The following is a 17,611-nucleotide window of genomic DNA, read 5'->3' as shown; positions in this document are numbered from 1 at the left end:
ATATGAGATTTTTAGATTTATTTTAAGTTCAGTGTCCTATGCACTAGATCTGATAGAATACTTTGGTGTCTAAAAATTAGCACGTGGTAGTATCCCATCAGATTCAGTGCACAAAACGCATTGAAGCCAAGCATTTCCCAAGATTTTGAACATCAAACGTGTTTGTGGAAATCAAAACTTTCATTGGTTGGGAAAATTTTAATGAGCCCAACATTGCAAACACAGTCAAGTAAAAAAAATTCTCGTCTTAAAAAAAAAAAACCTCTACAAACTACAAAGTAAGTGGGCTTGAAGGGTTTGTTTAAGTTACGGCCCAGCTAACCAAGCAGTATACCACCCCCATCGAATTTCCCTCTCTTCTCTCTATCACTGTCCTCTCTTCCTTCTCTCGTCTCGCACACCCACAACCTCAGCTCGGCGGCGCCACCCACAATCTTCAGGTTCTCTCTCTCTCTCTACATAGGGTTATACGCTGATATGGGTTTATGCTATTGTTGTTCTGTTTGAGTTTTTGTTGTTATATATGTGAAAAAAATTTGTTCTTTACACTGTTGAGTTTTGGGTATCTTGAAACTTGAGAGAGAGAGAGAGAGAGTTTTCTGAATTGGGTGGGTGATGTAAATTATGTAATGTGTATAGGTGTGAAACTGTGTAATGGAAGTGGGGTGGTTTGTACTTTCACTGCTTTGCTTTGTAGTTTGTGGAATTTGAAGGTTTATCTGAATTTCTCTCTAGTTTGAAAGCCACTAATTTGAGGTAATGATACTGATAAACGTCTATTTTGATTGTGATATGCATGGTTAATCTTTTGTCAGATTGATTTTTTTGCTTTCTTTCTAAGGGGGAGGATTCATGGGTTAAAATGAGAATTGGGGGGGTTTGAAATTGTATGAAATAAGTTTTGTATATTGATTTTCTTGCTGCTGTTATTTATTTACTTATGGTTGTCAGTTTTATGTTGTCTTTTTTTTGTAGTGTGATCGTCAAACTGTGATTTCTGTCTTGTTTTCATTGGTAAGAATGGCTGATGAAGAATGCGATTTTCATAGTGCAAAATCCAGGGGTAAAAGTAGCAAAAAAAAGAAAGATAAAAAGAAGCAATTATTAAATGAAAAGGAAGCAGTTGACAGGAGGTTCGGAATGGAAGGGAATCCAAAATTCAATGATGCAATCACAAACAGCATGAAAAAGGGTTTATTAGTGGGAACTGTGAAGGTTGAGGATAAACAAGAGGATCAACTAGAGTTTAAGGGAGGGAATCTTCTAGAGGAGAAAGACGAGGTTAATAGTCTGAAATCCAATGATGAAATGCCAACTGAACATAAGTTATTGTTAAACAAAAAAGAAGTGGAGGGGAATTCAAAATCTGATGATGATGCTAGTGAAAATGAAGAAAAAAATTTGTCGGTGGAAGTTGGGAAGGCTAAGATTAAAGAAGAGGTGAATGGAGAGAGTCTTTTGGATGAGGAAGAACAAATGGTTAAAAGATATAAGGAGTATTCAGAAGCGAATGCTAAGATCGCCGCAAATCTTCAGAGAGAAAAAAAGAAGAAGCGGGTTTTGGAGCGAGCTGCAAAGGGTGGCATGCGTGGCATTTGCTACTTGAGTCGGATTCCTCCAAAAATGGATCCTGATGGTCTTCGTGTTATTCTCTCTCAATATGGAGAAATAGATCGGATTTATCTGGTATCTCAAAGTAAGCAACCAGTGTAAATTTCTTTTGTCATTTTTATTAATTTAAAAAATTACATGGTTTTTCTTGTTTCCTTTTTGGTTTTCCTTTTCCTTCAATGATTTTCTATACATGTTGAAATTTTGGTTTTTTACAGATCCAGCTTCTCAAGTACATCGTAGTCGAGCTGGTAAGTACGGAAAGCAAAAATTTTCTGAAGGGTATGTCTGAAAATTCTTTTATATCTTCCATTTTAGTTTATTAAAGCTTGATAATTGTAATTGGTAGTATCCAATTATTTGATAGTTGTTGTTTGCCGTGTAGATGGGTTGAATTTACAGATAAAAAGGTTGCTAAGAGAGTTGCTAATATGTTAAATGGTGAACAAATAGGTATGTGTTTTGATGGAAATTATCACCTTCTTTTTTGGTTCTTTTTTTTTAAATTGTTTATACATAAAGATTATTGGTGTTCCTCTCAAGACGTGCAAAGTGGGTTCTTTTGGACAGCTAAATTTGGTACATTAATTATGAATTTTCAGGGCCCTATTTAGTTGTGCATTAATTATGGTTTCCAGAGGCCTGCCTTAGTTTATCAATGTGTTTCATTGAATACACTTTAGAGGGCCAACAGCCTTATAGCTCAACTAGCACCTGGTGTTTCCAACAATGATATCTAGGGTTCAAATCCTCTCTCCCCCAGCTATTGAATTTAAAAAAAAAAAAACCATTTTAGAGGATTTATTTCTCTAAGTTTGCTTATATATATTATTCGTTTTTTCTAGTAAAGTGTGGCCAACTTGTCTTTCTCTTGTAATTGAGAATCAATTGTCTGCTTTTTTTTGTTCATCTTTAGGTGGAAGGAAGAGGTCACAATTCTATTATGATATGTGGAATATCAAGTACTTGAGTAAATTCAAGTGGGATGATCTTACTGCAGAGATTGGTAGGACCTTTGTGAATTGTGCTGTGATATAAATCGTAGTGCTTTAGCGATATAACCTAAGATGCTTCTATTGCAGTTGAGAAGAATGCCATTCGAGAGCAAAAACTAGATTTAGAAATTTCTGCGGCCAAAAGGGAACGGGATTTCTATCTCAAAAAAGTTGATAAGTCCCGTGCTTTGAGTGCTATAGAAGAACGATTACAGAAGGTACAAAATATATTTTTTCAAAATAATACTTTTTCTTGATCACACCATGGATGCAGTTGACCAGACTCTGTATGTTGATTGACATAGTTAATATAAAAACTCAGCTTTGGATGTTTAAAAAGGTTTTTTAAGATCTTTATACATTGCCGTTTTGCGGAATTGATTACTTTTAACAAACTGGAATGCTAAATAGAGAATATCCACATTGTCAAATTTACTAGCAGGCATGATCTTTGAATATAGTGCTGTTTCCTCAAGTATAACAAGAGATGGAGAATGAGATGTAGGGTTCAGTGATTGTATGAGTTGTGTTTTTCCCATGAAAAAAACCATGAGTTTGATTGAGCTTTTTGTAGAATTCTGTCTATATTCTTTATTTGGAAATATTCAAATGCATTGGTATCATTGAAATTTTTTATTTGATGAAGGTTTAAAACTTTGCAAAACTATGTGATGTATTTAAATTAAAAATGGGTTTAATTATTATTAATGGATGGAGCTATTGCTTCTATAAAAAAACTAATGGATATTCATGAATTTTGGATTAAGCATTTTGTGGCAGTTCATTTACTCTTTCGTGGTTTTGCTCAATCATGTTGACTTATACAAATTGCTCCTTAGGCTTGGCATTCTTAGTCAGAAATTTAGATCACTGAGGACATTCAGTTTAGGATTTTCTTGGTTTGAGAAATGTTATGATCCGTTTGGATTGAGGGAGAGAGAGGGGGAGTAGAGTTGAGTAGAGTAGATTTAGCATAAAATTAGCTTATTTTTAGTCAACTCTACTCTACTCCCCTCCACTCCCCCTCCTCCCCTCCATCCAAATAGGCCATTACAGTAATTCAATACGATCTGTTTTATCTTGCATCCACAGAAGCGAAAGGTCCAACAAGAGTTAGGAGTGAACTCCGATCTCCCTGTTAGCCAGCAGGCAGCAAAGGTTATTCGCCATTTCCCACAAAAGCAACCAGTTACAAATAATGCAGGACAAGCCAAAGCTCGACTTTCAAAAGATACCCTGGCTGGGGTAAGTCAGTTTGTTAATTGACAACTATTTCATCTATTTTATTATCATTTCTTGTTTAAGTTTGTCCAACAATTCTCTTTGCAGGTATTTGCTGATTCTTAGTGATGAAGTATTCAAGCAATTGACATAAGTTAAATATCAAGTTCTTAAGTTGAGTGCCAAATGCATATACTTGTGAATACTTGTGTGAAAACTCATTTTTGTAATTTGAGTTCCCAACATTATAATGAGTTTATAGTCAGTCTTGGTTTTGTTGTTTTCATTTGAATTCTTCAGTAGTTTATTCTGTGCTCTCTGATTACTCAAGGGACCATTTGAAATCAACGTGTGAACCACATTTGACAGTTGACACCAATACAGTTATGAACTGCTGACTTTCTTGGAGTTCCAGATAATCAATCGGTTCTTTCCATGTCTGAAATGGATTTTCTTGAGGGCACTTTGAATGTCTGCCCTACACTTTGTGAAAATTTCTGGGCCAAATTATTAGCATGGTTGTCTACTTTATTTTTTACTAATTCCATATTTTAATTCAAATTTGATTTGGACAAAGTATCATCACAGTTGCACTTATATGGAGCTGTGGCTGAAAACGTATTTTTTTTTGTTTGCTGGATTGCTTGCGAGTCCTGCAAAAGGAATTCATTCACAACTGTCACGTGTAATAACAGAGGTCGAGGCAATGGTTATCTGGTCTCCGATTCCATAAGTTTGAAAATGTCTACCTAGAAGTCATAATGGTCGGGCCTACCACAGCACTATAAATCTTTCTTACCAAATTACGTTATTCATTGAAACATGCCGAGCATCAAAGAGAAACGAGGCATATTTTGTGCCTTGAGCAATGCTGAATGCACAAAAAAATTTATCACACTTTTCACAACAACAATTGAGTTAACAGATTTTTATCTAGACACACTAATGACATCTTGCTACTTAACAATCTGTCACATTAGGTGTGAAAATTTTTGTATATATAGAATTTCTTTTCTGCCTTTGGTGGGCGTAGATAAATTTTCTTTCTTGAATGCATTCACATTAGGCTCTAGACATACTCTATTTATATTCTATTTTTAAAATAAAAAAATTTCTTACTCCTTTCCAAAATCAACTTAGTCTCTTGCAAACCCACAAGTTCTGCCACTGCAACCTGTAACCCAGACAACCCACGAGCTCTGCCATTGCAACCCAGTCAACCCATGAGCTCCGCCACCGTGAGCAACCCAAATCTACAAACGTTAGCTTTGATCAATCATCTCCCAACTCTGATTCAAGCTCCAAGTCGTCATTAGCTCCACCATAACCAGGTTGATGAAGCAACCCAAAGTTGATCCGCAAAAATCAATCAAAATATCAACCCACCACAAGCAACCCAAGCAAAATAAATCCAAATCTGCGAGAGAGCTCTGTGGAGAACACGAGTGTGTAGAATGTCGGTAACCCAATAGAGATATTGAGTTACTATTCATTTGTTATTGTTGAATGCTACATTATTGAGCCTGATGCATGCTATTTTTAGGGGTGTTTATTTATTATTTTACCAAATAGCTAGTTTGACTAGCCTGATGAGGATATGCTTTATTAAGAGTTTATTTATAATTGTACTTTTAAAGCTTGGAGACATGTCTGGTATACTTCCTGTGTACTTGATCTTCATTTTTCTAATAAAACTTACTACTTATACATATAGCAAAAATAAATAAACAAACAAATCTGCTTTTGGTGGCGCATTTGAAGATCAACAGAATGCAATGCAATTCTCCACCAGCGAACCATCCTCATTATATAAGTGTTACATCCCCAGTAGGGGAAAGAAAATTGGGCAAGGCTACACACAATATGTGACCTCTCACCATTTAATTAAACCACCAAAAAAGAAATGAAAGAATTGGGAACTCAAGCAAGCATTCTCATTCTCCAAAAGTACACTAAAGAAAAAAGTAATATCCACATATCATTAACCAATTTTGTCATGGTGCAAACGTCATTAAGTTATCTTTGAGCACTAAGAGTTGAATTACTGATATAAGAACTAAATCTGTCCCAACTCCCAAGAACAACTGAAGTTAAATCTATACATCTTAATGCTCTTCACAAGTCATGACAGTTTAAAGAGTGTATTCATGTCGTGGGGATGAACAAACGTAGTAAATTGCACAAAAGGATCAAGCACAGAAGTTCTTCCTATTTCATCAGCCACAACAAGCACCTCTCTGAGCAACTGCTCCATCTCTTGCACCTGATGGACCCTGGGGGCGCCCATACCCAACCTTGATGCCAGATGACTGCAGATATTAACAAAAATGGTGTTAGGATCTAAAAGATAATCTTTTAGAGGAAGGACGTCACGAGGCTCCAGAAATGTGGAACCAATTATCTCTGACTCGGCCTGTTTACTTAAGGTTGTGGAGTGGACATTGTTAAGAAGTCGGGGATTTATACCCATAACTTTGTTTAGACAAACTGACCCAATCAGAAAGCCCCAACAATCTAATCGTGCAATTGACCATTCTAAAATTCCTGGTAACTCTACCAACACAAAACCGCAAGGATGTGATTGCATTTGAGGATTTAAAATCAAGAGATTTGAAGAACAATTGCTAGTACGAATTGCTTGATATAAATACAACAACACATGATGGCATAAGTTTTGGAGATTTTCCTCAAACAAAAACAATGACATCTTACACAGTCATTTCCTATTTACATTAATAAAACTCTAATCCCTGCACAAATTATAAATTAATAGAGCAAAAAGTGTCATTTCATACTTTATTCAAGTTATTTAAACTAAAAATTGAAATCTTGGAGGACCAGGACATGCAAATCCTTCTCCTTGAATACATCTATACAAGTTTAACCAAAAGAGATCAAAATGAGAGCTGGATAATCAAACAAATCAATTTTGCCCATGCAAATATCCAGCCGGAGCAAGATAGCCCGAGGATAAGAAAAATTGCTCGTTTTTATCAAATTTTCTATTATTTGTCATGCACTTTAATACTGCATGTTAAATCAGAACAAGAAAAAACAGAACTAAAGATACTGTCCCAAGTCCCAATAGCCTAAAGTTTCTCTACAACAAAATGACTATTCAGTTACCTCATTAGATACATCAAATACACCCTCCTGAATATTCTGAAGGATCTTTGCAGCAGTCTTTATGAAGGCCTGTAAGATATGACACTATATTAGATTAAAGAAATAAAAAGTAGACATTTAAACTTGCAAGGCCTAACACTTTAGAGGCCTTTCTTGACATTGGTTAAGTTACATCACCTCCTCAACATTTTGAGCTGTTCTTGCAGATGCCTCCAAGAATAAAAGCCCATTTTCCTTTGCAAATTGTTCCCCTTCCTCTTTGCTGACAGCCCTCCGATGTGCAAGATCACTCTTGTTCCCTATGAGCATGATTGACATGTTGGGATTAGCATGCTGCCGAGCATCCTCTAGCCAGCTTGCCAAATGATTAAATGTCTCTCTCCTAGGAAAAAGAATAAATTCCTGGTTTTAGTTGTACCAGAGCAGGGGATTGGAGGCACAAATATACAAGTTTTAGACCTCCAAAGCTTGCATGACGTCATGAACTTAACCTCAGACCACTGGCATCAGTAATTATGTATCAGGAGCTAAGGTCAACTTAGGAGTCCACATGAGCATTTACTAACTACTATTAATGGTGCCAATACAGGGTTCCACACTGTTTTTAACATGTCACCTTGATTTTAGCCGAAAGGAAACCCTCCCCTCCTCCTCTTTTTCCCATTCACAACTCTTTTTGTTGGGGGGGAACGATTAAGTCTGCCACTATGCCTAATGATTCTTTTTAGAGAAAATAAGGTGCAAACCCGCAAAAGTCACATTTATTGGTCTTCGGACCAACTGATCATACTCTACAGTGGTTGCTATAAAAAACTCTAAATGCATAAAACTATCACAGGATTTACAACAAGGGCATGAAATGTATTTCCAATCCTTCACTCAACTGCAATAACTTGAAAATAAATATATGCCATATATATATATATATATATATAATTCCTGAAGCTGCTCACTGCTCACAAAAGACTACAGTAATCGGCAAGCATGCAGATGCTAAAATGAATTTTGCTACGTAAGAAGTATACATGAATCTAAAATCTTTCTTTGCCAACAATGATATGCTCTCTCTCTCTCACACCCCCACACACCTGGTTATGTCATATACCAGAAGTGCTCCAGCTGCTCCTCTGTAGTAAGATCTAGTGATGGACCGGAAAGATTCTTGCCCAGCCTGAAAGAAAACCAAGTTCCATGGCTTACAAATATGTTCAATGCAACCTTGAAATACAGTGGTTAACAGAAGCAAGTGAATGTGATGAAGGTGATTGCTAAAATATATGGATGTACAAGTTGATGAATTCAGAACAAAATAATAAGAAAAAGAACCTTCACTGAACATACTCATAAGCCAACTAAATACTTCCTATCTACAACCTGATCTATGCATGTATCTAGAACCTTCATTCATGATTACAATGCCTATAAAGCTAAGAGTCTAAGACATAAGGGCCAAGTAACATTATTTTGGATTCATATTCTTTTTCTTTTTTTAATAAGTAATTTTGGATTAATATTCAACCGATAGAAACTAGGAAACATAAATACGTTGGATTGAGAAGGTACTAGATAGTCGCAACCATCAATAAATTCCAAAATATTGCATTAACTTTAATAGATTTGAGATCAATTACTTTTTTCCTCCCCATCTGCAATCAAATGAGTAACAGCCAACCAGTTGTACTAATCAGGTTGGGAGAATAACAAATTTGACATGATTCGACATAATTTTTCAGAAGCAATTTTTCACTTAGTGGATGAAGAGAAGTATAATAAATCCAAAATTAACCTTTTAATTACTCTTTCCAATGAAAGAACCATTGGTTTTAATGATAGAATTGGATGAAAGCGATGAACACAGCGTCAAAATACAACAAACTAGTAACACAATTACAGCTTTACTTGACCCTTTGTATACCTTGTAATATTATCTAATTATTGCTAACTTTTGTAATAGCATACTTTTAACTTTTAGTTATGATAGCAACACAAAGATAAAAATAAACCTCCAAAAAAAAAAAAAAAAAAATTGAAAAATTAACCCTCAGTTTCTAGAACACTCTCCATTTTGCTTAGGAATGAAGAAAGCTGATTTTATGACTAAAAATGTAATTTTCGACATATCTATAGATGTATATATATGATAACACGTCATTTAAAATCTTGTCAATAACTTATAGTAACTGATTTTAAATGACATGCCATCGCCTATACCTTTAAACTATGTTTGGGAGTTTATAGAAGAAATTATGAAAATGAAAGAAATATATAATTTTTACTATTATAGATGATATCAATATTTCGACTCCATTTTTAAGGGCCTATTTTGGTTACTACTTGCTAAAATTTCAAACCTCAAGAGTTATAGACTCTTTAGAGTTTAAACTCATGACAACTATAATTCCCAATAGTTGACTTTCTACTGTTCAAATCTACTAAGAACTTATATTTATACCATTTTTTAGATATTAGCAATTAAAAATATAAAATTTATTTGTTTAAAATAATCTTATACATAGCCCGCATAGGGTAGCTCAATTGGTTGGCCTCATGGGAACCCCCCATGAGGTCTCCAGTTCAAGTCCTGGGATTACTTGATACATGTTTCTTGCGGGCTAGGTTGTGTATTTGGGGTGGGTAAACAAAATGGTCATGTATATATTCCTATTTTTAAAAATTAACCCTATATAGTTAAAAGCCTTGTAGCTAAATTGGTTCACACCTCCTAACGTTTCCAACAGAGACATCTAGAGTTTAAAATTAAACCCCCCTATCCCCAACTACTGAATTATAAATAATAACCCAACATAGTTAGTTTAAAGGAAAAGAGAAATGAAAGGTTAAATTTAAGTATCATCTTTGTTTATCAATGATTCTCATCCAAATTATCACAAATAATTGGGAATCAATCATTCTCATCCTAATTAAAAAACTCCTACTAAAAAGAATTGAGTTTTGGGAGGCATGCCCACTTGCCCAATTTATAATTACTAGAATATTCCTTACAAATCCCTTTCAACCCAAACAAAGCTGCTAAACCTTCATCAATTTCACAAGCAAATGAATTGGAAAAAAAAAACCTTAAACAACGCCAAATTGTGGTACTAGGCTAATCCAAACGTGGGGGTTTTTTAGCATTCAAAAACAAAAATTGTTAAAAAAAAAAAAAAAACTAATAATATACGATGCTAAATTTAACATTTTTGTTGTTGGGTTTTTCCAAAAAAAAAAAAAAAAAGAAAAGAAAAGAGAAAGATGGGACTTACAGTGTCCCAAATCTGAAGCTTGATAGGACGACTGTCGATGGTGACCATGCGAGCTCCGAACTCGACACCAATGGTGAGATCATGCACGGGCTGGAATCTCTTGTCAGTGAATTGCAAGAGCAGACACGATTTCCCTACACCTGTATCACACCCAATTATTATTCACCCACCAAAAAAGAAAAAAAAGTAAAAAAAAAAACATGTTTGATGACTAAATATGAAACCTGTGTCTCCGATGATGATGTACTTGAAGAGGTAGTCGTACGACATGGCCGATGATACGATGTCGTGTAGAGCAATCAAGCAGAGACACCAACACCACCAACAACAACACACACACACACACGCACACACAAACCTGAAACCTTAAAGAAAGAAAGAAAGAAAGAAAGAAAGAAGGTTCGAGTTGGAGAGTTGTCGAGGCTTGAAATGAGAGGAAAGGAATGTAAATTATTTATGTCTTTTGTATTTATATAAATATAATGTTTTTGAAAAAAATAATAAAAATGATTAGAATTTTGAAGAAAAAACTGAAAAGAAAGAAAGTCACGGTGACGTCTTTGTTATACCGACACGCTATCTAAAAAAGAGTCTAAAAATTAGTAAATGTTGTGCTGTATTTTTTATTTTTATTTTTTTGATGGGAAGTATTTTTATTTTTTATTTAATAGATACTGTATAATTTAAATATGTAGCGTCCATTATATAGTAATTGCTTTTGTTATTTGGGTAAAGCATCCGTTGATTTTTGGTGTAAGCGGGATTAAATTTGAAATTTTTTATTTGACGACAAAAAACTTTACCAATTAAACTATCTATTGTGTTTTTTTTGACTTTTTGTTTGTGACCCTTTTTATTTTATTTTTGAATTTATAAAGTTGTTTGTTTAATTAAATGGAGAGGATTGGACTTAATCCGATTTTATGGGGTGTAATTCATCTTGCTGTGTTTGTTAAATTGTCATGTGCCACAACTCTGGCGCTAACCTACTTGTGCCACACAAAAATATTCGGTTTTCTGTTTCTAGTATTTTGTTTGTGGTACTTTTTTTTTATTGGAAAATCTCTCATATTTTATTTGAGGTATAAGGAAATATAATAATGTCCCTAACGTGTTGCAAAATTGATATTCGATTGAGTTATTCATTAATCATTATAGTGATTTGATTAAGCTTTTTTTTTTCTAATCAGATATATCGTAAGAATAATAGAGATTTCATCAAGATGCTAATGATAAACTAGGGACATCATCAGGTTAATCCATGAAAATAAGGTAACTCAAGGACAAAGGAGGAATTGTATTTTATCTTTTAAATTCATAAAACAAAATTTAGGAGGAATCACGCATCGAAAGCAATTCCTGCTGTTATCAGGATTGTTATTTCAGCAACACTTGTGCATAGGTGTTCATATGTTATCAGGATTCACGCATCGAAAGCAATTCCTGCTGTCAATACAACTTTTTTGGTACTTGTCTTTTCACTTTCGGCTTCCTTCAAACATAGGCCTATCCTTCTTTTGGGACTCTTAATTTGATGGTTTGAGCAAAATGTAGAGAGGATATCGTACGCATGTGTTTCTGTTTACGTGAGGGAGAAGAAATGTATGAGAGAAAGTAACCTCCATTTTTTTTTTTTTTTTGAGAATCATAGAAAGTAACTTTGGAAGACTATTTTATTCGGATTATCTCTATCTTTATAATTTTATCTTTTATGAATCCACTGTACTAGTTTCTTTGTGAATAAAAACGTAATTTGAAACAATACTAGCACTAGCAGTACCGCAGTAGGATTTCCATTGGTGGTTTTTGTAATTTGATATGTAAACTGCAAATGTTAACAATTTCCATATGTTTATCACTTTAGGTTTGACCATAAATTCTGTTGTTATCAAATAAGAAACCCAAAATCATATCCCACCGACATTAGACTTTTTTTTTTTTTTAAGAAAATAAAAATTATCAAAAGGATAATGTAGCAACAGGAACCAAGAGATGACCTGATGAAATCCATCGTGATCAGTCTCTTTATTAAAATATTTGTTTCCGGTAATAGTTTAACAATGTTTTCTTCGATATCAGTTTGATTCCATGTTCTATAACAATAAACTTTTTGAGTAAACTCCCTCAAAATGGCCCTAGTTGCTTTGCTTTAAGATAATCATCATACCAAGATTTAAAGGAACGTAGGAATCACAGTCTGCGCCTATTTTTCCAATTGGCATAGCTGTCATGGTTTAAATTATCGGGTTGTAATGTTATATAATAAAAATCACCCAGCACAGCAGTTCAAAACTAGAGATTACTCAATAAAATTGAGTTTCTACCAAGTGTGAATCTGAGGTACGATTTAAGCAATCAGGATCTTAAATCAGGATACAAGACACATACAGAACAAATGACCAAAATATCTTGCCAGCCTGCATGTGAGTTTGGAAAGTATAATCCATAACAAGTCAATGTCGAGACATTGAGATATTGAAGCTGAATACTGAAAACTACATCAGCATTCTGCTTAATACAACAATTATAATGGAAGTTGCGAAAAGCAATGCAACTGACACAGTCTTTTGTACTGCTCATGGCTTACTCGTTTGTACTGCTCCTGTGTGATGGATTTCACTCTTCCATTGCATCTCCTCCTTCAATCACTTCCACCTTCTCCTTCAATGGAGTAATCTTCGTTAAGAGAACTTCTGTAAACATAGTAAAAGGAATATAATCAAACAGTCAGTAACGAATTTTACAAGTGTAAGCATCATATTGCTGAAACAAGGCAAGAGTTAAGGAGCTGAATATGTCAATCTCAGTCTTTGCTTAAACGAAGGAATGCAAATAAAATATACTAATAATGCAAGCTTCCTAGCAAGCGTTAAAGATGAACCATCTGGAAAAAGAAATACTTATAAGCCATGAACAAGCTAAATTGCGCATTAATTTAACTGTACCGACCAAAATCAGCCAGCCATAAAATTGAGCAAATATGCTAGGGATATAGTAAATGTATGTATAATAAATAAAGCTAGGGAGTATGTCACTAACCAGTCTTCTTAGTAAAAGAAAAGCCTTTTGGATTGACATAGGTACGGGGATTAGGCAACAGATGGTTTCTAAGGTACTCCTTGTGCCCCTGTGGCAGCAGTTCAAGAGGAGAAGAAATTTGCATCAGTATTAGATTAAGAATTACTTTTACCACAACAATTAAGTGGTGAAAACTTGCAAGGAACAACAAACCTTGGTTATCACACAAACATCAACATTGCTTCCACTTCCCAAATCATTAAATATACCAGAGCATATAGCTTCAACAACAAGTTTGATTCCTTCATCCCTCTGCAGCACAGGAGGCCAGGAAAAAAGGTCAAGTGAGAAAACTAAATAAGCATTTCAGAAACAATCAATACTGTTAAAGTAGAAAGCAGGTCATGCTAAAGCAGCCATGTTTGTCTCCTACAAGTTACTAGTTTCTTGAGATACTAAAATTTAGCCTCCTGACAGTTGTAATGGACACACAAGCATATGTAAATCATAATTGAAGATAGAAAGATAATTACTCATCATCATAATAGATGAACATTGAAGTGAAAGTTGTATTGAAGTTGTCTATTCTTAACTACTACTACATCATTGTGAGCTCATCAAACATGTAAAAAACTTTACAACCATAACATTCTGACTTACAGTCAGGCCTTCTTTGTACTTGGACTCGAACATGGCCATGGCAGCAAGTGAACCAGATCCCATTGTTGCAAACGGCAGCGTGTCAGTTGATCCATGGGGATATATCTACCAAAACATAGGTTTCAACATTCAACCTTAAGAAATCAACTAATTATGAAAGCTAATATAGAAGGTTATTGCCAAATTAAATGCTTGAAACTAAACTCACAGTATGTAGATGAGGTCCAGTAACATCAACCCCACCAAGAACCAGAGCAGCTGAAACATGGCCTTGGTAGCTGAAACCATATTCAGCAGTTAGAATTTTATGCCATTTAACTAGATATAAGTCAAGAAGTGTCCGAAACAAATAAACTTACTTGAAAAGGTGTTTCTTAAGAAGGGTCAATGCTGTAACAACCCTTGATTCTCGACCAGTATGGTAGCGATGCAGTTGTAGCTGTGAGCTGACCATGTCTAAATAAGTAAACACCACAGCAGTGCATTAGCTATGGTCGTACAAAGAAAATAAGACAATTTCATATCCTTCATCTTCCTGCAGCCTTGAGGTGCTAAACAACAATAGTGCAACAAATATAACCACATTAAACATCCACATTAACAAATACCTGTTACTGCCTCTGTATCAGCAGCAGTTCCTGCTCCACAACAATATATGTTTGGTGCCATATAATGAATCTTTTCACAGTTCTTATCACAAACTATGGGTCCTTCAGTGGCTCTTGTATCTGCTCCAAGAATGACGCCATCCTGAATAAAATGTTGAAAAGGAATAAAAGATAAGTATATAAATCCTGGAAGAAGTCTCTCAGAATACACTACCTAAAACAAACAAATAACAACATATATATGCTCATGTACATTTGGAGCACATGAATATGTGATGGGTGTCTACTAATAAATCATGCATATCATTAAATAACTCTCACTACTGTACTATTTATTTTTTCAAGATCATAACTAATTACTACACTATTTATTTGCTTTTATATTGCACCAGTTCCAACTAATTATCACTACTATACCATATGCCATCTACAAACTACATGCATTTAATTATGCGCTCAATAGTTTCCATTTCAGAAGTCTTTTTCATCTGTACTGTCAGAAGACTCAGAACAAGATTATTGCAATGCTACTTTTATTCTGATATGCAAATTATGAACATGCACTTAAATTCTTACAGGAATGATACAAAAGCAATATCAATTCTAAATGACTACACATGATAGCAATCCATCTATTTGAATATACGGTTATGATAAATATATTTAACAAAATAGATCATTGACTTATGATCCAGTTGTTTGATCTACGTGCCAAGTAATATTAATGCATAAATTTTGACTCTGTGAACCTAGCATCAACATCATTAGCTTGAAAGTCAGGAAGTATTTATCAGTGAAGAATATGGCTCAATCAGCAATTCATTCACTACTTTTTCGAGCATCATATCTCATACATATAATATATATAACAATAGCTGATCAATAGCACATCAAACAGTCATACCTGGAAAACTAAACCAACAATTGTAGTTCCTGTCTTCCGATATGATGGTGGCTGAACTCCCTTCTTACTAAGCATGTCATTTCTTCTGCAGAGATCAAAACTAAATCCACCCTTGGGGGGAACATCTATAGCCGAGTTAGACATCTTAAAACTTCAACTTAACCTGCACATAGAAAGCAAAAGATACTTATCGGTTATGACACCCATCTACCATGAAAACCAATTATCGAAACAAAGAGAAAAAAAGCAAAAGAAAAACTTTGCACCTCTATATTTTTGTGTTTCAGAAAGTTTTATTAAATAAAAAGCCAGCTCAACTAAGTCAAATATTGTATTGAGTTCAACTGAGTAGGAGTTTTTGTACCCTTCCACTGGTCTAAAATAATGAAAACCCTAAAATCTGAAATTTCAGTTCCTTTTCCACCCTCATAATAAATCTACAAAGCAATCAAACACGTTATATCAGACCCTGATTTAGAAACCCTATGCTTCAACAAGTCTATATCAACAGCTACCCTACCAAGTTTGAGACCTCTGGGCCCCTAGCTCTGGTGGTAAGAAACAAGTTAGGGCGGTATTGGTGTTTCTTAGTTTTTATCTTGACTGCACACACAAATGGCTCAAGAGTCAGGACCACAATCTTCAAGCTTTCCAGATCAAAACCTAAGTTTTATCCCCCCCTGTCAGCTATAAGTTCAGGTGCAAAGTGCAAGCTAATTAATTAGCATTTAACTTTAAATTAATCACCTAGAAGAAACAGTATCCATAGATAACCCCAAGCCCATAAATTTACAAGCTTTCCAGATCAAAACCAAGCAGTTATAATTTCAAGTGCAAACTAAGTAATTAGCATTTAATTACAAAATAATCACCTAGAAGAAACAGAATACAGGTAACTATGTCAAATGTCTGACCTTGTACAACTTTCTCACACCCAAACAGCTCAAGCCCACAAATTTTCAAGCTTTCCAGATCAAAACCCAGAATTTTTTTTTTCCCCAGTCAGCTATAAGTTCAAGTGCAAACTAGGTAATCAGAATTTAACTTCAAATTAATCAAATAAAAGAAACCGTATCCACGCAACAATATTCAATGACTGATGTTGTATAATTTTCTCACTCACACACAAATGGCTCAAACCCATAAATTTTCAAGCTTTCAAGATCAAAACCCACTAAGTATTTAGCATGTTAAGCTAAATTAATCACCTAAAAGGAACTGCACCCATGTAACAACGTTCAATGCTCGATCTTATACAATCTCTCTCTCTCTCACACAAACACACAAATGGGTCAAGCCCACAAATTTTCAAGCTTATCAGATCAAAACCCACAATTTTTTGCTCCACAATAATCAATAATTACAAGTGCAAACTAATAAAACACACGATCTTTCACAAATTTCACTTGAAATTCATAATACTAACATTTTACAAGCTACCCTAATCGTGATTCATACACAGAGAGTAAAAAAAGTAAAAAAGTCCCACACTTGGAATCGAAAAGATCGAAATCTCGTAGCTAAGGTTAACAGAGAACAACAACGTTGTGGAAAATAAGGAACAAGATTTACCTGAGAGAGACTCCGAGGAAACCCAATTGCCAAGCAAAAGCGAATACCAGTGAGAGATTATTATTATAGTTTTTTATTTTATTTTAATTTTTCTTTATCTATGGAAAACCTAGAAGAGAAATCCAAGACTTTGAGAGCTTTTTTTTATTATGGCTTCTATTTTATATACGTCCCTTTTTTCTTAAACCCATTTTAAGTTTTGGAACTGGGCTTTGGGCTTCTTGTTGTGCACACCTAATAAGTGTTTCACATGTGTCCATGTCTTAACGAGCACAAAAAAACTGGACTTAATTTTTACCCTTAATTTTTAGGTTAAAATATGCATTTTATTATTACCATCTTTAAGTTTGGAGTACCTACTAAATTGATTTTAAAAAATTAAATATTATATACTTAACTATTAGGATTTAGGATGATATTGATATGCCCCTTCTATCTAGATCCGTCATAATCTTACTACCATAAAACGACATCGTTATGCCAACTTTCTAGTTTTTACAATTTTTTTTTTACAAAAATAATAATAAAAGAGAAGAAAATTAAGATACCCATTTAATAAACTATTTAGGTTCCTAATAAATGATTTCAATTAACACAACCAAGCCTAATAACATGGATTGGGTATAGTTACTT

The 17,611-nt window shown here is 34.4% G+C and overlaps 3 protein-coding genes across 4 annotated transcripts; 1 reads left to right on the top strand and 2 right to left on the bottom strand.

Annotated features, from left to right (window-relative positions):
* Nucleotides 1-302: 302 nt before the first annotated feature.
* Nucleotides 303-4,321, top strand: LOC115976553 (pre-rRNA-processing protein ESF2). Of its 2 annotated transcripts, none has more exons than XM_031097889.1 (8): nt 303-440; nt 976-1,696; nt 1,830-1,893; nt 1,997-2,064; nt 2,528-2,617; nt 2,694-2,824; nt 3,699-3,851; nt 3,936-4,321. In XM_031097889.1, exons 2-8 carry the CDS (start codon nt 1,021-1,023, stop codon nt 3,951-3,953), a joined length of 1,200 nt encoding a protein of 399 aa, XP_030953749.1. In that variant the 5' UTR covers nt 303-440; nt 976-1,020; the 3' UTR covers nt 3,954-4,321. The 2 variants fall into 2 exon arrangements, with proteins under 2 accessions (XP_030953749.1, XP_030953750.1); XM_031097890.1 differs by lacking the exon at nt 303-440 and adding an exon at nt 479-756.
* Nucleotides 4,322-5,758: 1,437 nt separating this feature from the next.
* LOC115976551 (ras-related protein RABB1b) lies at nt 5,759-10,664 on the bottom strand. The gene is made up of 6 exons (XM_031097887.1): nt 10,441-10,664; nt 10,217-10,356; nt 8,042-8,124; nt 7,131-7,335; nt 6,954-7,022; nt 5,759-6,136 (listed from the first exon to the last, which is right to left on the bottom strand). The coding sequence occupies exons 1-6, from the start codon at nt 10,484-10,486 to the stop codon at nt 6,044-6,046; spliced, it is 636 nt and encodes a 211-aa protein (XP_030953747.1). The 5' UTR covers nt 10,487-10,664; the 3' UTR covers nt 5,759-6,043.
* A 1,840-nt stretch (nt 10,665-12,504) lies between these two features.
* Nucleotides 12,505-17,145, bottom strand: LOC115976550 (proteasome subunit beta type-7-B). Its single transcript, XM_031097886.1, has 9 exons — nt 16,979-17,145; nt 15,407-15,569; nt 14,503-14,644; nt 14,254-14,350; nt 14,103-14,172; nt 13,895-13,999; nt 13,448-13,546; nt 13,256-13,343; nt 12,505-12,909 (listed from the first exon to the last, which is right to left on the bottom strand). The coding sequence occupies exons 2-9, from the start codon at nt 15,548-15,550 to the stop codon at nt 12,833-12,835; spliced, it is 822 nt and encodes a 273-aa protein (XP_030953746.1). The 5' UTR covers nt 15,551-15,569; nt 16,979-17,145; the 3' UTR covers nt 12,505-12,832.
* Between the last annotated feature and the right edge of the window lie 466 nt (nt 17,146-17,611).

This window comes from Quercus lobata, chromosome 2, assembly GCF_001633185.2.
Source record: "Quercus lobata isolate SW786 chromosome 2, ValleyOak3.0 Primary Assembly, whole genome shotgun sequence".
NCBI lineage: Eukaryota > Viridiplantae > Streptophyta > Magnoliopsida > Fagales > Fagaceae > Quercus > Quercus lobata.
This window is presented reverse-complemented; position numbering and strand designations above follow the sequence as displayed.